General features: G+C 47.0%; 3 protein-coding genes across 15 annotated transcripts; 2 read left to right on the top strand and 1 right to left on the bottom strand.

The window, feature by feature from the left end:
- The first annotated feature begins 568 nt into the window (after positions 1 to 568).
- On the top strand, positions 569 to 4,314 carry TMEM55B (transmembrane protein 55B). 2 transcript variants are annotated; one of them, XM_011976171.1, is made up of 7 exons: positions 569 to 994; positions 1,337 to 1,527; positions 1,881 to 1,987; positions 2,435 to 2,540; positions 2,727 to 2,779; positions 2,871 to 2,961; positions 3,458 to 4,314. In XM_011976171.1, exons 1-7 carry the CDS (start codon positions 853 to 855, stop codon positions 3,599 to 3,601), a joined length of 834 nt encoding a protein of 277 aa, XP_011831561.1. In that variant the 5' UTR covers positions 569 to 852; the 3' UTR covers positions 3,602 to 4,314. The 2 variants fall into 2 exon arrangements, with proteins under 2 accessions (XP_011831561.1, XP_011831560.1); XM_011976170.1 differs by having other exon boundaries at positions 569 to 1,015.
- An 87-nt stretch (positions 4,315 to 4,401) lies between these two features.
- Positions 4,402 to 6,976, bottom strand: APEX1 (APEX nuclease (multifunctional DNA repair enzyme) 1). Of its 12 annotated transcripts, none has more exons than XM_011976159.1 (5): positions 6,713 to 6,976; positions 6,404 to 6,529; positions 6,009 to 6,196; positions 5,316 to 5,508; positions 4,402 to 5,185 (listed from the first exon to the last, which is right to left on the bottom strand). In XM_011976159.1, exons 2-5 carry the CDS (start codon positions 6,459 to 6,461, stop codon positions 4,668 to 4,670), a joined length of 957 nt encoding a protein of 318 aa, XP_011831549.1. In that variant the 5' UTR covers positions 6,462 to 6,529; positions 6,713 to 6,976; the 3' UTR covers positions 4,402 to 4,667. The 12 variants fall into 12 exon arrangements, with proteins under 12 accessions (XP_011831549.1, XP_011831552.1, XP_011831550.1 ...); XM_011976162.1 differs by having other exon boundaries at positions 6,718 to 6,976; XM_011976160.1 differs by having other exon boundaries at positions 6,769 to 6,976.
- A 23-nt stretch (positions 6,977 to 6,999) lies between these two features.
- OSGEP (O-sialoglycoprotein endopeptidase) lies at positions 7,000 to 15,017 on the top strand. The gene is made up of 11 exons (XM_011976155.1): positions 7,000 to 7,537; positions 9,918 to 10,037; positions 10,216 to 10,391; positions 13,077 to 13,172; positions 13,330 to 13,379; positions 13,532 to 13,610; positions 13,899 to 13,964; positions 14,079 to 14,169; positions 14,382 to 14,457; positions 14,553 to 14,651; positions 14,795 to 15,017. The coding sequence occupies exons 1-11, from the start codon at positions 7,423 to 7,425 to the stop codon at positions 14,832 to 14,834; spliced, it is 1,008 nt and encodes a 335-aa protein (XP_011831545.1). The 5' UTR covers positions 7,000 to 7,422; the 3' UTR covers positions 14,835 to 15,017.
- The last annotated feature ends 7,336 nt before the right edge of the window (positions 15,018 to 22,353 follow it).

Here is a 22,353-nt window from a genome sequence, read left to right as displayed (position 1 = left end):
TCTTGTGTCCTGTCCCTAAAGTAACTCCAGCGACAAAGGCTGGAGAGATAATCTTAACTTTTTAATCCATTTCCTCCTGGTACATCATTACCCTGACTTTTTAAAGGTACTTCTTCGAGCAGAATGGCTAACTTTGTCTACTGTTCCCCACCGTCCATCTTCTCCCCTCTCTGAAGATCCCAAGCTTCCGCACTCCTTGATTGCACCCGCCCAGCCTCCTTTAAAATGCATAAGCCACGCCCCCCATGTTCTGGCGCTAAGTTCGGGCCAATGCAGTTGCGCCGCTAGTATCACAGGACTAGGGAAGGAAAGTCACCAGCCAATAGAAAACCAGTTATAACGCAAAGCCGGAGAAAAGTGTTTCAGTGTTGTCTTTGAACCAATGGGGGGCAGAGCAACAGAGCCCGTGCAGCTTCCAGAAGACCAGTTGAGCAGAAGCAGCCTAGCCCCACCTCCTGGTCTGGAGGTAGCGCGATGGGCGTCGCTCCCAATAGCTTGCAGAACCTCTAGTCACGTGCAGGTTTTGCAAGCCCAGCAGCATCTGGCAGGTCATGTGACAGTTGACGTTTGTGCGACGCTCCCCAATGGAAAAGGAGAGCTGCCTTCACAGGACTAGGAATTGGTTTATCTACGCGAATAACAGCATGACCGGGGCGGGGAGAGCCTATCAAGTGCTGCTAGACGGAACGGGGCGGGGCAGGCCACTGGTTGCGGAGTGAGCTGGGCGCGCGGCGCGCAGGCGCCCTGGGGACCCGGTAGCGGCGGTGGCGGTGGCGGTGGCGGTGGCTGCGGCGACGGCAGAGGCGAAGGGAGCCGGATCGCCGACCTGAGCGGGAGGCGGCGGTGGCGGCCATGGCGGCAGATGGAGAGCGTTCCCCGCTGCTGTCCGAGCCCATCGACGGTGGCGCGGGCGGCAACGGTTTAGTGGGGCCAGGCGGGAGTGGGGCTGGGCCCGGGGGAGGCCTGACCCCCTCCGCACCACCGTACGGAGCCGGTAAACATGCCCCGCCCCAGGGTAAGCCGGGGCGGGTCCGAGGTGCTCCCCGGGGTACTCTGAAAGCCGGGGAGGGGGCGGGACCGAGGGCGGAGGCGGGTCCCAGTCGCCAGGTGCGGGACTGCTGCACCTGTGACTGGGCGAGGCTTCCTTCCCTCCGCAATCGCGACCACAGCGTGGGACGGAAGGGGGTTCTGAGCAACCTGATGGAAGCGCCAATTATGAGAAGCCCTCCAAGCTTGGTCAGAGGGTTGAAGATCAGAAAGACTTCCCTACCACCGTGGAGCATCAGTGGAGGATATCTGTAAGTGATCCCAGCCCTTCTATTTTCTTCCTCTCCAGCATTTCCCCCGTTCCCCGAGGGACATCCAGCCGTGTTGCCTGGGGAGGACCCACCCCCCTATTCACCCTTAACTAGCCCAGACAGTGGGAGTGCCCCTATGATCACCTGCCGAGTCTGCCAATCTCTCATCAACGTGGAAGGCAAGATGCATCAGCACGTAGTCAAGTGTGGTGTCTGCAATGAAGCCACCGTGAGTTATACATATCTATGAAATGGGCCCTGTTTCCTGGATCCTCTTTCTGATGTCTTGATTCTAGACCCTGACCTTGCGGCTGTTAGCCAAGTGCTCTTGATGATACCCAGGTTTCAGTTCCAGGTGTCTCACACAGCCATTTCCCCAAAAGCCACTCACCAAAGCTAACGTTTACTTTCTCTCACTTCACACCTAGCCTAGTTCCTATTTGCAAATCTCATGTTATAGTCTGTTTTATTTCTCCTTCCTGGCTAGCACCTTATTTTTCTGATCTCATAAAGAGTTTTTGGAGGGAAGTGGAGGGGATTGGGATTAGAGGTTTGCTTGCTGATGACCCTGTTATTCTCTAGCCAATCAAGAATGCACCCCCAGGGAAAAAATACGTTCGATGCCCCTGTAACTGTCTCCTTATTTGCAAAGTGACATCCCAACGGATTGCATGCCCTCGGCCCTACTGGTAAGAGGCATAATGTGGGGAAGGGCATAAGTGGGCAACTGGAAAGTCAAAAAAAGATGAGCGTATATAGAGAAAGTAAAGGTGAGAGAGCCTAGTGTTTATTTAGAAGGAGAAGAGACTTTGAAGCATATGCCTCAGGAATGTTACAGCTGTCTTTCTCATTTCTCAATAAAAATATTGGGATGAAATGATGTCGTTTAGGAGAATAGACAGCCTTGGGGACTGGGTGTGTTATCCTGAGGTCGGAGGGGAATTGGGGACCTGAAGTTTAAGCAGTGCTCTTTCTTTCTCAAGGATTCTTGAGGGTATACAGTTGGGGGACAGAGTATTTTAAGTGTACAAAGTCGAGTGACTTGATAGGCAGGGAGTGGAGGATGTGAAACAGGGACTGTGTGAAGATTTTTAGGATTAAAAACTTTTCAAACACAGTCTTTTTCTTTTGTATAGCAAAAGAATCATCAACCTGGGGCCTGTGCATCCCGGACCTCTGAGTCCAGAACCACAACCCATGGGTGTCAGGGTTATCTGTGGACATTGCAAGAATACCTTTCTGGTGAGGAAGAGGTATTGGGAAGGGGAGGGGAGAGGAGACTAGGAGTCATTTTGAGTATATTTCTTGGAGTAATGGTAATGACCCCTGAAAGTCTGTCCTATGGGAACATGTTCTGCATCCCCACCCCAAGGTTCTCATTGAGGGGGACCCTGCTTGTGCTATTATTTTCGTTTTCTTTCTCCATAGTGGACAGAGTTCACAGACCGCACCTTGGCACGTTGTCCTCACTGCAGGAAAGTGTAAGTGATTAGGGATTGAGCTGGTCATTGATGTATGGAGTAAAAACTCTATGGCTGTAGAAAGCATCCATTTCTATTTGCCTCCCCACAGGTCATCTATTGGGCGCAGATACCCACGTAAGAGATGTATCTGCTGCTTCTTGCTTGGCTTGCTTTTGGCAGTCACTGCCACTGGCCTTGCTGTGAGTACCCTTGCCCCAGTCTCTTTCATTCTGCAGCCTCATCTCCATAGGCTAAGATTTGGGAAATTGCTACCCTTAAAAAAAGTGGAAGAAACTTGGGGGAGTAGTTTGTTTTAAGATATGGATGAGCTAAAGTGTAAGGTGGCTGATCAAACAGACTTTATTACTACTAAGAGTGCAAAATAGCCATCCTTTGTCTGTAGGATGAGGATAGAACAGTGAAGTGCTTAATTTAAGAGTTGCTATTTGCAAACCTGGCTCAGTTGTCAGATATAAAGAAAAACTGAGATACAGTGTGGGATGGGATGAGTGTGTTACTGCCTAAGGGAAGGGAGCTGAACAGCTCTGCCTTTAAGAAGGTCCCTGAGGGTGGCTACATGTGGATAAGGAACAAGGACTGAAGCATGAGTTATTACTGTTCTTAGGACTAATAGGAGGTAGTGGAGACCAACATTAACCCCATCTTTCTTTTCTTCTCCCTCCTTACCTTCATCAGTTTGGCACATGGAAGCATGCACGGCGATATGGAGGCATCTATGCAGCCTGGGCATTTGTCATCCTGTTGGCTGTGCTGTGTTTGGGCCGGGCCCTTTATTGGGCCTGTATGAAGGTCAGCCACCCTGTCCAGAACTTCTCCTGAGCCTGATGACCCACAGACTGTGCCTGGCCCCTCCCTGGTGGGGACAGTGACACTACGAAGGGAGCTGGGGTAGTTAAAGGCTCCCGGGGCTTCTATAAGGAAGCCAAGCAGCTGCCTTCCTTTTCCCTGGGGAGAGGTAGGAAGGAACCAGGCCCTCACTTAGGTTTGGAGGGGCAGATAAGAGCACTGCTGACCATCTGCTTTCCTCCAAGGGTTGCTGTGTCTAGGGTGAAGTAGGCAAAACGTTGCCCTTAAAACTGGGTCCTAAAGACGGTTCCAGCCTTGTCCTTCCTGTGTGCTCCCTGAGAGCCATTCCTGTCCCTTACACATTCCAGGGCAGGGTGGGGGTGGGTAGCCCTGGGGGTTCCCCTCCCTCTTGTGCACCATTAGGACTTTGCTGCTGCTATTGCACTTCACCAGAGGTTGGCTCTGGCCTCAGTACCCTCAGTCTCCTCTCCCCACATTGTTTCCTGTGGGGGTGGGGTCAGCCGCTGCTCTGTACAGAACCACAGGAACTGATGTGTATATAACTATTTAATGTGGGATATGTTCCCCTATTCCTATATTTCCCTTAATTCCTCCTTCCAACCTTTTTTACCCACCCCTCCCCCCACCAGTTGCAGTATTTAACTGGGCTGGGTAGAGTTGCTCAGTCTTTGGGGGAGGTTAGGGACTTATCCTGTGCTTGTAAATAAATAAGGTGATGACTCTACCCTTTTTCAGTTGTTAACTTGTATGCACGAAAATATGAGGAAGGGAATATGTAGCCCCACGAAGGGGTAAGACACAAAGACAGCAAGGCTGAAACTATGGCTCTTTATTTTCGTGTGGATAATTCAAACAAACTCATTAGTAGTCTTTGTTCAATTTTTCTTAAAAAAGAAAAAACCCTCAAATAAAAACTCTTGGGCTTAAAAGAACTCTAAGTCTGTCACAGGAGCCTGGTTGGAGGATTCTTATTTTTATAGATGAGAAATACAATGCAGATTTCTCCGAAGAGTGTTTAAAGAAGGAATGGTAGTTGAGAGGGCTTATTTCCCAGGCTCAAAGTGATTTAGGGGTGGTGTCACAGTGCTAGGTATAGGGTGATAGGACAGTGATCACTGCCGAGGGCCTTGGAACGGATCTTGCTATCACACAATGCAGGTAACAGAGAGTGGGACAACAAAAAGTAATCAAGGCGCCAACCAACATTCTTGGATCGAGCATTCATCATGTAAGTCCAAAAGGTGTAGGCATAGGGTGTGTTGGGGTAGAGGTGCCTAAAGCTGTCAGCCAGTGGCACAGCCTGCAGTAATTCCCCAAAGCCTTGGCGCTCTTGTGGCGTGAAGCCAGCATTCTTTTTGTTTCCCTTGGGGTTGCGAAGGTCAATTTCTTCATGTGCCACATTGAGGTCTCCACACAGCACAAGGGGCTTTCGGGAAGCCAAGCCCTTCAGGAACTTGCGAAAGGCTTCATCCCAGCGCTGCCGGTACTCCAGTCGTACCAGACCCCGGCCTGCATTAGGTACATACGTTGTTACCAGCACAAACGAGTCAAATTCAGCCACAATCACCCGGCCTTCCTGATCATGCTCCTCCTCGCCTACAGAAATGAAACAGAATTAGCATAAAAAACTGTAAGAAAAGGGAAAGCAATCAAGAGGTGGGGCAGAGATGGAGAATTAGCAATTGGTCTTGAAGAGTTCAGGCATTAAGCATCAATAGGGTCTCACCTATGCCATAAGAAACTTTGAGTGGGCAATGGCGGGAAAGTAGGCCCACGCCACTGTATCCTTCCTTGTCCGAAGGAGCGGACCAGTATTGATGAGAGAGTCCAGGCAGCTCTTGAAGTTCAGCTGGTAGTTTGTTCTCTGAACATTTGGTCTCTTGAAGGCACAGTATATCTGGGGCTTCTTCCTTTACCCACTACAAGTGAAAAGAAAGGTGATAAATGTATTATCAATTCAGCAGAACATTTATTGAATATATGCTAAGTCATAAATATGCACAGGTTAAACAGTCAAGCAGTTCGAGGTTAAACAATATTTAAACAATTCAAAGCTAGATAAATGAAAACAGAGGTAAGAAAGTCTTACGTGCTATACTATGTGTTTTTTCTATAGGCAAGCTAAGATTTTTAAGCTATAGTTAATGAAATGGAGGACGTGCTGAAGATAAAATGGAGGAAATATAGTAAAGAGGTTTTTGCAACATTCTGGGAAGAGGAGAGAACATTAAAAAAGAAAATGGCAATGGAAGTGAAGGAACAGACACTTAGGAAATACAACTGGCAAGACTGGGGAAGCCCCACAGAAAACTGCAGGCAGGAGAAAAAACAGCCTGAAGGCTATACGGAGAAAAGGGGTGACTAAACCCTAAGATCATTCAATACTAAAGAATGTCTCTTCCCCTCAAATACCACTCACATCTAATCCTTTCTTCTTAATCCAGGCTCGAAGCCCATCCACGTTCCAAGAGCAGATCTTGAGTGTGGCAGGTTTGCCACTGGGTGAGGTTTTCTGATCGGGGGGGTCCTCATACAGGGCTGGGCCCTCTCCTGCTGCCTCCTTGTCATTTTTCTTTGCGGCCGTCTTACTCTTCTTGGGCTCTGGCTCTATAAAATGAGTAATATATACTGACAAAAAGTGGGTGGTTTCCAACCGCGATCCGGCGTTAACCATGGACCCAACGAAAGCCTGCGGTTACTGCGTCTTCACAAACCCCTGCAAAAATGAGTCGGCCCGCACTTACCGTTCATCAAGGGAATTACAAACACCCCCGCCGTAGCTTCTAGGAAGAGGGGCTCATTTTATTCTCTTACCTGTCTTGAGCTCATCCCCGTCTTCTGCCACCGCTCCCTTTTTCCCACGCTTCGGCATTCCCGTAACGAACGCTCTTCGGCACCTGTACCGCGTCGCCCACCAAAGCAGTATTTTTACCGCGTTGCCTACAGACGCAAAGAAATCATGAAACCAGCTAAGCCTGGGGAGAAGACTCCGCTCAAGAGCGTCCCCGCACCAGGTCCCGCCTTTCAAACCATGTTATCTCTAAATCCTTTCCCCGCCTCCGTGCATCATAGGCCCTTCAGCCCCTCACCCACGTAACTAGATCATTTCATAGTGCCTTGTACCCTACTCGCGAGATCTGCCCTCCAGCCAATTGAGGATCTTAATTAAGGGTCCTGACTCAAGCTTGCCCTTCAGACTGCCAGCGAAGCCCCTCTTATGAGCAAAAGAGCAACCCCGTATCTGCACCGGTCCGATGGCAGCCTAGCTCCTCCTAACCCGAGCACAAAGAAGGATGCACGCTGAGCCCCCACGTGGGTAGCGGACCTGGTCACGTGATCAGAGGCACGCGTCACATGGCCGAAGAACGCGCGTGATTGGTCTGTCTGACACCACGTGATGAAGTCGCTTGGCCTTGCCTCCCTCATCTAATTCTCTAGGAGACCTAGGGCCCCAACCCTCCTTCGGGCTGTTTATCGTTGTGCCCGACGCACGGCACATTGTTTGACTCTGACTTAAGAGTCTAACGCTGTGCAAGAGGGAAAAAAAAAGTGGAGAAGGTTGGGCTGGACCACGGGAAAGAGATAGGAAAACGGATAGGATTGTAAAGCACAGAGTCTGCTCGGCGTCCCTGGCAGTTAGGAAGACAGGTTCTGGAGGGGCCTTGGCGGGTCTCCGCTCGCGGGAGTTCTGCGCTGTCTTTCCCACTGTTATCTGCAGGCTAGCCAGCTTCCTCTGCGCTCCGGAGAGCTGCGGCCCAGCGCAGACTAGTGAGGACCTCCACAGCTCCTGACGTTGCTAGGAGTCCTGTCGGCGTTTTCTCCCAGGCTCCGCCATGCCGGCGGTGCTGGGTTTTGAAGGCAGCGCCAATAAGATTGGCGTGGGTGTGGTGCGGGATGGCAAGGTGCTGGCGAACCCGCGGCGGACTTATGTCACGCCTCCGGGCACAGGTGGGTGAGTAGGGGAGTTAAGAGTTTTCCGCGCACTTCCCCGCAGAAAATCAGCCTTCCATCTTCCTAAATACTAGTGAGGTGCAGCTTTTGATCTGAGTCTTATTGAAATTATGTGATATTATTAACGTCACAAGGCTGATGACTGGAAGAGTTACAAGTACTTGGACGTGGATCTGATGAGTTCGTTTACCATTTATTGAGCTCGTTTTATGTGCTAAGCATTCAGAAATAGATGTTATGATACTGCTGTGGAGTCAGACATATAAATAGATGTTTATACTACAGCATGATAAACAGTGTAATAGAGATGGACTCGAAATATTCCGTTTAAAAAACGCTTAGCAGGAGTATATATTCCAGTTGCCCTGAATATACACTCCTTTTTTAAAACAATTTATTTTTTGACATATTCTAGGATGAGTAGAGAGATGAGAGTGAAAAGACTCCCAGCTTACATGTCAGAGAACTGGCTGGCTATGCTGTATTCACATTAAATATTTATGTTTTGGACATTTGGTCTTTATTTTTTATTTTAATTTGTTTTTGAGACAGTCTTGCTCTGTTGCCCAGGCTGGAATGCAATGGCACGATTTCGGCTTACTGCAATCTCTGCCTTCCAGGTTCAAGAGATTCTTCTACCCCAGCCTCCCGAGTAGCTAGGACTACAGACAGGTGTGTGCTACCACACCCAGCTAATGTTTGTATTTTTAGTAGAGGCGGGGCTTCACCATGTTGGCCAAGCTGGTCTCCAACTCCTGACCTCAGATGATCCGCCCACCCCAGCCTCCCAAAGTGTGAAAATTACAGGCATGAGCCACCGCCCCGGCCTAGTCTTTGTTTTTAAAATGGGAATAATACCTGTATCATTAGGTCTTGAAGATTAGATGAAAGTACCAAACACGTCTGGGTGTGGTGGCTCACGCCTGTAATCCCAGCACTTTGGGAGGCCGAGGCGGGGTGGATCACCTGAGGTCGGAGTTCAAGAACAGCCTGACCAATATGGAGAAACCCTGTCTCCACTAAAAAATACAAAAAATTAACCGGGCGTGGTGCCGCATGCCTGTTAACCCAGCTACTCGGGAGGCTGAGGTTGTGGTGAGCTGAGATCATGCCATTGCACTCCAGCCTGGGCAACAAGAGTGAAACTCCGTCTCAAAAAAATAAAAAAGAAAAAAAAAGTACAAAACACATTACAACTTTTAATTGATACTTTTAATAAGCCATTGTATCTTGCCTACTCTCCCCTCAAACACTTGCATACATAGGAGAGGGGCAACTGATTTGCATGTATCTGAAAAGCCTCCCTGAACAGGTGATGTGACAGATTACTCATTAGAAATAGGTATGTATGTTTAGCATTCACTCCTCTAGGCACTTGGGCACTGGAAATACAAAGATAAACAAAATACTCACTGCTTTGAGATACTCATGATTAAGCTGAGCAAACCACAGAAAATTATAATGCTGTAATTGTTAAATAAATGACATCATCATGCACAGAGTTCTGTAGGGTCACAGAGAAAGAAGGTCACCAGGCCGGGTGCGATGGATCAGGCCTGTAATCCCAGCACGTTGGGAGTCCAGGGCAGATGGATCACGAGGTCAGGAGTTTGAGACCAGCCTGGCCAATATGGTGAAACCCCGTCTCTACTAAAAATACAAAAATTAGCTGGGTGTGGTGGCGTCGCCTATAGTCCCAGCTGTTTGGGAGGCTAAGGCAGAAGAATTGCTTGAACTCAGGAGGCAGAGGCTGTAGTAAGCCGAGATCGTGCCACTGCAGTCCAGCCTGGGCATCAGAACAAGACTCCGTCTCAAAAGAAAAAAAAAAAGGCCGGGCGCGGTGGCTCACACTTGTAATCCCAGCACTTTGGGAGGCCGAGGCGGGTGGATCATGAGGTCAGGAGATCAAGACCACAATGAAACCCCGTCTCTTCTGAAAGTACAAAAAATTAGCTGGGTGCAGTGGTGGGCACCTGTAGTCCCAGCTACTTGGGAGGCTGAGGCAGGAGAATGGCATGAACCCGGGAGGTGGAGCTTGCAGTGAGCCGAGATCGCACCAGGCCACTCTAGCCTGGGTGACAGAGCTAGACTCCGTCTCAAAAAAAAAAAAAAAAAAAAGATCACCAAAGGGTATGGGTAGATACCACTTGCATTGAGGCATGAAGGCTGAGTAGGGTAAGAGGAAGAGAATTTCTGAAAGTTGAACAGCCTATATAGAAGCTGAAAAGAGTGTATCCGAAAATGTGGAAGATAGGATGCTTGGGGAAAGTGAAAGGACTCTTACTACATCACTAAAACTCCTGTTGCTTTCTTTAACTTCCTACCTACCTTTGCTACCAAAAATCCCTGTGATCTCTGACCTGTGTTCATTTTCTAGGATTCCTTCCAGGTGATACAGCCAGGCATCACCGAGCTGTTATCCTAGACCTGCTGCAGGAGGCACTAACAGAGTCTGGATTAACCTCCCAGGATATCGATTGCATTGCATACACCAAGGGTATGGCTGGGAGAGTGGTCAACGATGGAGGAATATACCTGCAACCTGGCTAGGTCAAAAGAGCCAACACCTTACCTCTGCCACCACCACTACCCCTATCCCACCTCACATCCCTTACTTCCCCCACCTATTTTTTTTCCAATCTCTAGCATTGTAACTTCCATTTCTATCTCCCTAGGCCCTGGCATGGGTGCCCCACTGGTTTCTGTGGCTGTTGTGGCCCGTACTGTGGCCCAACTGTGGAATAAGCCATTGGTGGGTGTGAACCACTGTATAGGCCACATTGAGATGGGTCGCCTCATCACTGGAGCCACCAGCCCAACCGTGTTGTATGTCAGTGGAGGAAATACGCAGGTATTTAGAGTGCTCTACCCATTCCATCTCAATTTCTGAGGCACTGAACCAATATCTTCTTTGTTCTATCTGAGTCATGGGAATGTCAGGAACAAAGCTGAACTCATCTGAACCTAAAATACTGTAGACCAGAAAACTCCCAACCGAGTTTGTAACATTGCAAATTTTGGCAGCATGTTCAGAACATTAGATGACTTATCATTATCAGACTTTATATCTGATCATAAAGATTAGGAATTTCTACTTCAGGAAAGGAATGAATGGTAAGGATTGAAGCCTTCAAAATAATGAATATCTGAAAGATCTTGCATTATTTTGAAGCTTATTTTTTCTGTAAATCTTAGCAACTGAAACTAACGGTTACTGTGCATGGCAACTCACACCTGTAATTCCAGCACTTTGGGAGGTCAAGGTGGGTGGATCATCTGAGGTCAGGAGTTTGAGACCAGCCTGGCCAACATGGCAAAACCCCATTTCTACTAGAAATAACAAAAATTAATTTGGCGTGGTAGCAGGTGCCTGTAATCCCAGCAAGTTGGGAGGCTGGGCAGGAGAATTACTTGAACCAGGAAGTGGAGGTTGCGGTGAGCCGAGATCACACCATTGCACTCTAGCCTGGGCAACGAGAGCAAAACTCTGTCTCAAAAAAAAAAAAAAAAAATAAGGAACTAAGGGACGCTACCTGATTTATTATTTTAGGGCAACTACATGTTTTGTTTTTGTATTACTGGGGATGATTATATAGACTTTGTTGTTCTAAAAGTTTAGAAATATAAGTAACTATAAAAATACTTTATAAATTATAGAAGGTATTTTATTTTATCTTATTTATTTATTTGCAACGGAGTTTCGCTCTTGTTGTACAGGTTGGAGTGCAATGGTGCGACCTTGGCTCACTGCAACCTCTGCCTCACAGGTTCAAACTATTCTGCCTCAGCCTCCCGAGTAGCTGGGATTACAGGCACCTGCCACCACACGTGACTGATTTTTTGTGTTTTTAGTAGAAACGGGGTTTCGCCCTGTTGGTCAGGCTGGTTTTGAACTCCTGACCTCAGGTAATCCACCTGCCTCGGCCTCCCTAAATGCTGGGATTACAGGCGTGGGCCACTGTGCCCGGCCAGAAGATATTTTAAATTTATAAGTGAAGCTAAAGTTGTTTGGGATACCTTATATGACCTTTTGAAGGTTGGGATTGGATTCCTTTCCAACCAAACACTTAATTATCATTAGAAATAGTTCAGCATTGTCCCCAGCCCATGAAAGGGTTGTGTCTAGAAGATGAGGCACGTGTTTCCCATGAAAACGATGCGGAAACTTCAGCAGGTAGAGGGCAAGTAGTTGGTTGAGGCCTGAAGGATGACATACAAGGTTAGAGACTTGGGTTGTGGAAAGTATAATGGAGACTATAAGAGGTGATAAAAAGGAGCAACGGCGGCTTTGTCTTCCTCTTTTAATGTTTGCTTAGGTGTAAGAAACAGGGAGGGTAATTAGGTGGAGGGGAGTGGATAGCAGGAGCAGAAAGGCAGGGTTTTTCCTTCTCCTTTGTTACTATCTTTTTGACAGCAGATTAAGATGTGTATCAGAAAGGGAAGAAATCCCTGACAGCACTGGGAAGGGAAAGGGACTTCTTAAGGTTCCTAGGAAACTCTTGGTGTTCTAAGTCTGCAGCATATGTGTCAGTAGGTGACAGATAATCTCTGTGCTAAAAGTTGGTCACATATGAAGAATGGCCTTAATACGTAAAATAGTTGGGCGTGGTAGTGGGCGCCTGTAGTCCCAGCTACTCGGGAGGCTGAGGCAGGAGAATGGCACGAACCTGGGAGGCAGAGGTTGCAGTGAGCTGAGATCACGCCATTGCACTCCAGCCTGGGCAACAGAGCGAGACTCTGTCTCAAAAAAAAGAAAAATGGTCTTAAGTGGACTGCTATTGCTGACTTGGCTGGGCCATTAATCTGCCTCCATATGAGATTTTTGAGTTCTTCAACTCTGCTTCTTGGTTCTAAATACCAGTGCCCAGCTGGATACAATGATTCACACCTATAATCCCAGCACTTTGAGAGGCCGAGGCAGGTAGATTGCTTGAGACCAGGGGTTTGAGACCAGGCTGGGCAATATAGTGAGACCCGATCTCTACAAAAATATAAAAATTAGCCACATATGGTAGGCCAGCTACTCAGGAAGCTGAGGTGGGAGGATCCTTTGAGCCTAGGAGGTCGAGTCTACAGTGAGCTATGATCACACCACTCCACTCCAGCCTGGGAGACAGAGCGAGACCCTGTCTCAAAACAACAAATACCACTGTCACTATGTCATAATTTAGAAGGATTCATGTTCTCTGCCTCCCGGCAGAAAAGCCTGTTCCCTACTGTCAAGACTGTATTTAAGGACTATATTAGGAACTTCTAAGCTGGAAAACAAATGTATATGAAATGATAATTTATTTCTGCTTGGACCTAGACTGTCTTGTAGATTAGGACTCTATTCCTGGAATCCTCAGGGTATGCAGATTTCTTTTCAAATCAGTGCTGTAAAAACATTACCCATTCACCATTTGGGAAACACCTTTCTTCCACTTCTTATTGGAAGCTCTGGTGGTCATGTTGATCCTCTGCTATGTTTTTCTCCCAAAGCCAAATAATCCTGTTTACAGACTTGGGGTTTCATGGACATCCTCATCACCCTTAGGTGATTGCATACTCGGAACATCGTTACCGTATCTTTGGGGAAACCATCGATATTGCAGTGGGTAATTGTCTGGATCGTTTTGCTCGAGTGCTGAAGGTAAGCCAACGGGGCTGCAGAGAACATAAAATGCGGGTGAACTTTTGGGAAGCCATGGAGGTGGAGGGAGGAAATAGTAAATAATCTTCTTATGCTTCTTGCATATCTGATTTCATCCTGTTCCATTCCCTCTTTCCTTATTTTTTTCTTCTGCTAGATTTCTAACGACCCAAGTCCAGGATACAACATTGAACAGATGGCAAAGCGGTAAGGGGACATAAGGTGGAAGCAGGCTGGCTGCTGGGGCTTCAGGGATTTCCCCATATACGGTATATATGAACAGAACTTGGGAGGGGCTTTGGAGGGTCCGAAGCTGGTTGACTGTAGGCTTAGTGCCTTGTGTACTCATTCCCACACAGAGGCAAGAAGCTAGTTGAGCTGCCATACACTGTAAAGGGGATGGACGTCTCATTCTCAGGGATCCTGTCTTTCATTGAGGTGAGTGTGAGAGAGGTGATGAGACAGGGGCACCTTCATGCTTTTTAAATGAGGCATATCTGTTTTACTTACTGTTGTATTTCACATAGCTCAGTATGTTCATATAGCACATTCCTGGTCCATATCATGTGCTGAGTAAATTCATTTATAAGGTAAATGTGGTACAGGATGTGCTGGTAACTTGAATTGTGGTGAAACATGGTCACTCTCTGAATGCATTAACTTTTGTTCTTATGTAATCTCAAAACCATGATTTGCTGATTCATTTGTTTTTCCCTTTAATTGTAGGATGTAGCCCATCGGATGCTGGCCACAGGCGAGTGTACTCCTGAGGATCTGTGTTTCTCCCTGCAGGTAATGCAGTAAAAAGCTGGGACAGAAAGTTGGGACTGGAGGAGGTTTTATATTGTAGAGCAGAACTAATCTGGGGCGCCCCTCTAATATTTTCTCCTTATGTGTCCCCGACAGGAAACTGTGTTTGCAATGCTGGTAGAGATCACAGAGCGAGCCATGGCACATTGTGGCTCCCAGGAGGCCCTCATTGTGGGAGGAGTGGGGTGTATGTATTATTGAACAGTGTTCCTCTTTCCTGTTCTTAGCACTGTGCGTCTTCCTTCTGATACTCTAAATCATTAAGGGTTTGGAGTAAGCTTCCCAATCCTTGCCCCGGTCCCCTACATCATTGTTCTAAGTAAGTGCACATGACGTGTTCTGCTGGACCATGAGGAGATAGCTAAAACTAAGCTTATCCTGTTCCCTACCTCTTTGTAGGTAATGTGAGGCTACAGGAGATGATGGCGACAATGTGCCAGGAACGTGGAGCCCGGCTTTTTGCTACAGATGAGAGGTAAACACACTTTCCCTTTGGTTTCTTTTTTACTGCTCCCTGTTATAGGGATTTTCCACCCTCAGATCCCAATTTTCATATCTCTTGCATCCCAGATTCTGTATTGACAACGGAGCCATGATAGCCCAGGCTGGCTGGGAGATGTTTCAGGCTGGACACAGGACCCCACTCAGTGATTCTGGGGTTACACAGAGGTGAGTGATTCAGCTCTTGGTGAGGGTAGATTTTTGGGATGTAGACAAAACAGCAGGGAAGAGAGTCCAGGAACATGAGGGCAGAGAAGAATGGAAGATGTTAAGGGCTAGCTCTCCACCATGTTTCTTCTGTTTTTCCACAGGTATCGGACAGATGAAGTAGAAGTGACCTGGAGGGACTAATAAGATTAACAGAATCACAGTAGACAGTTCCTTAATTGGAACACAAAGGACCCTGTGCCTCAATCTCTATCCTGATGTCACGGGAGTCCTAGCAAAGCTGTAGACTCCAAGCAAGGCTTGGGGTCCTTTATGGAACCCCAAGATGACTCAGCAATAAAATATTTTTGGTTTTTTGGTTTTGTATGTTGGTGATTGGGTTGTGTTGTTCAGGACCAATATAGATTTGGTGCTGGATAAATTCTTGTTGGAGGCTGCTGCTGTGGAACGAAGACTGAGGTATTTTTTTTTTAAGAAATGGAGTCTTGCTGTGTTGCCCAGGCTGGTCTCAAACTGGGCTCAAGCTGTCTTACCACCTCAGCCTCCCGAGTAAGCATGCCACTGTGCCTGGCAATAATAGTATTATCGTAACTATTAGTTTAGTATCAGATCCTGCGCTAACTGCTTTATTTTCATCCTCTCATTTAAATTCTTTGAAGTAGGTATTCAAGACTTCTCTCAAAGCTAGGTGCAGTGGCTCACACCTATTATCCCAGTGCTTTGGGAGGCCAAGTCAGGAGGATCCCTTGAGTCCAGGAGTTTGAGCCCAGCCTGGGCAACATAGCAAGACACCACCTATTTGAAAATTTTAAAAATTATCTGGGCATGGTGGTGCACATCTGTAGTCCCAGCTCCGAAGGAGGCTGAGGTGGGAAGATAGCTTGAGCCCAGGAGTTTGAGGTCGCAGTGAGCTATGATTGAGTCACTTCTCCAGCCTGGGTGACAGAACAAAACCTTGTCTCTTAAAAACAAACAAATAAACAGCCTGGAGATTGGTCTAATTTGTAACTCTAGAGTAAAACTGCATCTACTCCATATACTTTCTCCTACATGCATATCCATTGGCAGGCTTGAGGAATGTCTGCAGATGCACATCCCTCCCTGTCACAACAGAACGAGTCTCATACCCTTTATCTTATTGACGTTGGTATCAGTCATCACAATTAGTCCTAAACTACCGAGTCATCTCATATTTTACACTTAATAACCATGTATCTCCACTCTGTTTTGTCTCCATCTACCTACCTTTTCCAACTCCAGAAGCTCTTCTACTGTACCCTCTGGAAATGATGGCCAGTCATTTGGCAAATTCTCTGTATCCTCAACCCCTTCTCTGAATGTTCCTTCACATTTATGCTCTCCAGACTTGGTTTCTTATGAGGACTCTGCTTCTCCTAAGGTGGTGTTTTCCCTTCCACACCCATTGTACACTGGGCTTGGGGGTGGTGCACGTGTCCTCATTTTTCCTCATGCTGTTTCCAGACCATTGTCCCTCATCCCTAGTACCCTTCTGCTTTGAAACAAACTACCACATGAACACCACTCTTGTCATAAATCTTGATGATTTCAATATTCAGGTAGATCATACTAACAGCCACTTATTTCCTTGGTCATGTTCTAGAGCTGCAGATCCTCCACATCTCAGTTTCAGACATCCCACTCTCTACTACCACCACCTCCTGTCTTTCCAGTTCATTTTCTTTAATATGATAAATCCAACAGAATCCGCCTCATTTCCCTTCCTTTTTTTTTGCTTTTGTCATATTCAACTCATCGCCTACTTTAGACCCATGCAGCTGAAAGGGCTAGTAAAAAATAGCCATGCTGACTGCTCTTACTTTAAACTTATGACCATGACACTAAAATGGGGGTCCTTTATGCCACCCAGAAATATTCCATCTCTCTAGTCCTTTCACTTGCCCTCTTCTCTGGTGACTGTTTCATACCTTCTGACCCCTCAAATCTCTTAACATCTCCTCCTGTTCTGACTCTTACCTTAGTTCGTATTTCAGTAAGAAAATAGAAGCAATCGGTATACATTTACAGGCTTCTGCCCCTGAAACTAACCACCTTCTAGCATCTGTACCCATGTACTCTGCCTTCCTGTTACCATAAACCAGTGGTTCTCAACCAGAGCTGATTTTGCTTCTCAGAGGACACTGGATTGTCACTGTGGATAGGAGGATATTTTGCTGATTAGAAGTCAGGGCTGGGTGCAGTGGCTCACGCCTGTAATCCCAGCACTGGGAGGCCAAGGCAGGTGGATTACTTGAGGCCAGGAGTTCAAGACCAGCCTGACCAGCATGGTGAAACCCCTCTACTAAAAATACAAAAAATCAGCTGGCATGGTGTCGCATGCCTGTGATCCCAACTACTCGGGTACGAGGATCACTTGAACCCAGGAGGCGGAGGTTGCAGTGAGCCAAGATTGTGCCACTACATGCCAGCCTGGGTAACAGAGCGAGACTCTCAAAAACAGGGATAATTCTCCCTCTTTTCCCGGAGAGTCAGTATTTTCTTCTCTCCTGAATCTTGCCATTAGCACACAAATATGCTACTGTTTTCCTCATTTTACAAATAATGCCCACTTCGCCCCATTTGCCCTTCCAGCTGCTTCCCATTTTTCTGTTCCACATTACAGCAAAACTTAGAAAGACTTGTCTTCGATTTCTCTCCACCAGTTCCCTATTAAATCTCCACCAAAACTATTCTTACCACAGTCACTAATGACTTGCACATAGCTAAATCTAATACTGTATTCTTCATCCTCAGAAGCTGTCGGCGGCATTTGGCATTCCCTCTTTGAAAAGTTTCCTTACTTGGCTTTAGGATGCATTCTTTGGTCTGCCTCCTAGCTTACTGACTGCCCTTTCTTAATCTCCTTTGCTAGTTTCTCCTCATCTCCACAGAGTTTAGTCCTCACACTGCCCTCTTTACACCTACACCTGCAGTGACTTCATCTCGTTGTATACATTAAAATCATTTTGATGGGGGTTATTCCCAGTTATAGTTCCAACCTGGACTTCTATCCTAAATACCTAGCTGCCCATTGGCACCTCCACTTGGATGCTGAATAGGGATCTCAAATTTAACATATTCAAAATTGCACTTATTCTTTCCCCAGCTTAGTCCTATAGTCTTTCTTGTTTCTGTTAACGACAACTCCATTCTTCTAGTTGTTCATGTCGAAGTATCTGTGTCAGTTTCCTTTCTTCTCCAGTTAATCAAATCCTCTTGGTTCTACCTTCAAAATATATCCAGAATTCCATTTCTCCTCACTTCCACTGCTGCCACTGTAGAGCAAGCCAGAATTATGTGTCTTCAAGATTATTGTAGTAGCTGGTCTTTCTCCTTTTACCATTGCCAACTTAGAGTCAATTCTCCACATAGCAGCCAGAGTGAATAGTGTTAGCATGGAAGCCAGATCATATTACTCTTCTGCTCAAAACCCTCAGTGTTTTCTTAATTCAAAAGAAAACCCAGAGTCTTTTTAAAGGCCTGTGAGACTGTCTATGATCCGCTCTGCCCTTCCCTGCTTACCACTTTCATCTGCTACTCAATTCCTTGTTTGCTCTGCTCCAGCACACTGACTTTTCTGTTGGCCTTTAAACACCACAGTTGTCCTCTGAGGTGGGAGAAGAGTATTGGGTCCTTGGTAAATGCAGAGTTCATTTTCTAGTCCTTTCTGGTTTATATGTCACTATCTTCCCTTTCCTATTCTCCCTGGAACTTGGAGAACTTGGGACTTCATGGGGAGCCATGGAGTCCCTACCTTCATCATCACCAAGCCAGTACACGTCCACTGCCCTCCGGCCCTGCTTGGACTGGAACATTGAGGCTGCTGGAGTAAGGATGCTGTCTGAGAAAAGAGAAGAAAAGAATGAGACAAACTCCTTATCCTTATCCAGCTGAGCAATTGCTCCTAATTCAGTATGATACCTCTCCTTCCCTAAGAGAATTATTGCTGTCCTAGAAAAATGTCATGTGGCTTCTCTCCACATTGACTAACCACATTCCCTTTTTATTTTCCTTGGTGCCTGCTTCTCTAACCCACTCTACAACTCTGTTTTTCCTAAAACAGGACATGTTTTAGGATTGGTCTCCTTCCTGCTAAGTATCCATCCCTGTGACATCCAAATATGGTGGGTTTACTGGGAAAAGTGGGGGTATAACATAATGTTACCTTTTGCTAAGTATGCCCATTGTAAACTGGTAAGATGTGTAATATTATTAGAATTGGGGTAGTGCCAGAAAGCCTTCTCTAGAATTGGGCCATAGCCCTTCCTGACCACACGCCAGCTCACCCTGCTGTGTTGTATCTTTTGATCCAAATTTCTCCCACCTGAATTTACAAGATACCTTTAAAGCTTTCCCCCACCCTAAACATTTCAGAAGAACTAAACCTTAAGTAAAATTCATTTCTCTCACATCCTGGTACGCAATTCTATTCAGTCTTAGGTCTTAGTAACTCTAGATGAGTTCATTTGCCTCCCAGACTGTCTTTGAGAGCCAATTTCTATACCTCCCACACCACATCCTTCTCTTAGGCCCACTTCTTTTCACTCACCTTGAGCTTGGTGTTGAGTAGCCAGGCTTAACCCTCCTGGCATCCTTATGAGGCCTATGCCATAGTTGTAGTCAAAGGCATCACTTTATGGAGAGGAGAGAAAAGGAGATAAAGGAGGAAGAGATGAAGGGGTTGGGGTCTCTTTCCTGGGGACACAGGCACTGCTGGGCAGCTGTTGGGAACAAGGCTTTCACTACAATTATATTTCCTCTTCTTTCTAGTTTCTGACCATTTCTATGCCCATCTCACTCTTCTCTATCTCACATTCACAGTAGAATGCCTATGTAGTACTCCATGGTAGATATAGGCCCTTTCTGCCAATTTTGCTTATATCCCAAGACCAGCACATTGGACTTCAGTTGGTTCAAACGCGAGACCTGAAAGGAGAAGCAAAAAGGAAAGAAGGGGATATGGTATGTTGGGTGAGGGGTGAGAAGAAGACTTCCTTTTTCTCCACTACCCCTCCCAGATTTCAGGAAGCTAGTTTCCTTCTGTGTCTGAGCAGATAGCCCTGCAGAGGTTCATGGTTCTTGCCATGGCCTTTCCCAAAAAAGCCAAAAGTCTGCAAGAACCAGTCGTAGTATTAAAGAATGGAGTGGACCAAGTGGGAACTGTGGCAAACTGGAGAGCACCAGACTTATCCCATGGGACAGGAGCTAATTAGCCCCAGCTAACTGTGTCGTGTGGGTTGGAGACCTAGGATTAGCAGATTCCTGGATCTTAGATGTTGGCAGTTTATTTTAAAAATTGTAAATGCTGCACAATCAGAAAACTCATTTCCGGGCAAGATTCCATCCATAGGCCACCATTTTCAATCTCTCGTCTACAGACTTCCTTACTGTAAGTTCTTAATGTGATCTTGCACATTGGTGAGGCTCACTGAGTAGGACAGTGCCATGTGGTAGGTGTCTGCCTGGACTGAAGAGCCCCAGTTCACAACTGTGCAGAGGAAGGGGTGGTGCAGAATGATTAGGGGTGGCGCATCAATCGTCAGGTAGAAGAGGAAACAGATTTTACTCTTCGTAGTTCTGGGCTTCTTGTGGGGGTCAGTCTCCCGTTGTAACTCACTTCCTGACTCCCTACCCACCCACCTACTCACTCACCAGGTTTTGTAGGTCATATAACAGCAGAAGGGTAAGCATCACAGTAATCAATGTTACCCGCCACGTGAGGAGGAACATGATGAGCAGGCAGAGCAGAGAGCCCAGGAGAGAGACCCAGGGACTTTACCTGCAGAAGGAAGGGCACCAGCCTACAGGGGACCACCACCCACTCATGTACCCCAAGGATGCTCTCCCAACTCCCCGGGTCTTTCCAGACCTGGACCTTACGTCAACACCTGCCCACGCTAACCAGGCAACCAGGTAAAGGAGGCATAGAAACAGCCAAAGTTGACGAGGAAGCAGAGGAGGAAGCTGGCAATGATATTCAGCTCAGCTTTGGGGGAAATGAAAGGTCAGGAGTGAGTCTCCACACTAATGACATAAGATCCAGGTCTAGAAGTCCAGGACATTGTTTTATTACTTTCTCCATTCTCTCTATTCCCTTCTTACTCCTCACTCCACCCCCGACTCCCACCCCACCCCACATACCACCCCTACTACTGCAAGGTTAGGAGACATTTTCATCCACTTTCAGGAAAACAGAGATAGAAAAGAGGTTTTAGGAGCAGGTCCTAGAAGCCAGAGGTAGGGCTGGGAAGGGCATGAGAGGAATGGTGATTAACAGAGCCTGGTGTGGAGGGTGGGGTGGTGAGTACTCACCGATAAGGATGAAACCTACAGCAATGAGGAAGGTGAGCAGATAGCCCCACAGAGGCTCGTGGTTCTTGCCATGGCCTTTCCCAAAAGCCAGTGACTCGGTGTGGTTTATCCTGGCACAGCTGCTGCAAGAGGTCGTGGCGTTCAACAGGGGAGGGTCCCAGGAAGTGGGAGAATGAGAGCCCTCTCTTCCTGTAAAGAGGCAGGAGAGTGGGGAGCATAGACAGAAGTCAAGGGAGTTTAGGGGTCAGACGCAGAAAGCATAGGAGTAGGGGGAGTAGGGTGTGTAAGATCCCTGGGAATGAGGGAGGGGAAAAACTGAGAGTGGGGAGGTAGATAAAAGGGTTACACTGGGCTGGGCACGGGAGCTCAGGCCTGTAATCCTAGCACTTTAGGAGGCTAAGGCGGGCAGATCACGAGGTCAGGAGTTCGAGACCAGCCTGGCTGACATAGTGAAACCCCATCTCTACTAAAAATACAAAAATTAGCCGGGTGTGGTGGCACATGCCTGTCCTTGGGAAGCTGAGGCAGGAGAATTGCTTGAACCTGGGAGGCGAAGGTTGCAGTGAGCCTAGACCATGCCATTGCCCTCCAGCCTGCGTGACAGAGTAAGAATCTGTCTCAAAAAAAAAAAAAAAAAGAGTGACACCTTCCCCACATTTTCCCTTGATTTACAGGCAGACTTTGAATTTTGCTATATGGGCTTGGATTATCTCTTTAAACGCTAGCCAGCTACATTCATCTCCATCTCCCGAAGTTACCATCTAACTCCTGGTTGCTGAGAACTGAGCCCTCTTTTGCCCCTCCTCCTCAAAAATTATACACATGGCATGACCATGTCTACGGGCATTCTCTCCTTTCTCTTGCAAGCCTCTTGCTAAGATCTCAACTAGCCTGGAAGATATTAGGGGCTGAAACAAAGCAGGAAAGGGCACAGAACAGAGCGGCACTCAAGATTCCAGCAGATGTCAGAGGGCTAAAGGCAGACACCACGTTCATGGCCTGAGGTAAAGGGCAGACAGAGGCAAAAATCAATGCATTTTCAAAGTAATGCATTCCACCCATATTTTCACCTAGTTTTCCCAGACTTATTAAAATTGATCTGCATCTTTGAAGGTTTTGCCCCATTCAAATTAATAAACATCTATGCTATGCCAGGCAATGGACAAGGTTTCTCTCTCTACATTTCTGCTCTGGTTCACCCACCTCGTAGTGATTAGAGAGCCCATAGAGGCAGGACCCTTGCTCTCGACAACTGCTGAAATCCCAGCTATACTGGCACTTTGCACCCAGGCAGCTCCCATTCTGCACACCCATGTCAGTCCTATTTTCTGAAGCATCTTGAATCATACAGGAGCCTGGAAATGAGATTGAC

Source organism: Mandrillus leucophaeus, unplaced genomic scaffold (assembly GCF_000951045.1).
Source record: "Mandrillus leucophaeus isolate KB7577 unplaced genomic scaffold, Mleu.le_1.0 Scaffold163, whole genome shotgun sequence".
Taxonomy (NCBI): Eukaryota; Metazoa; Chordata; class Mammalia; order Primates; family Cercopithecidae; genus Mandrillus; species Mandrillus leucophaeus.
Note: the sequence above shows the minus strand (reverse complement) of the source record. Positions and strands in the feature narration are given on the sequence as shown.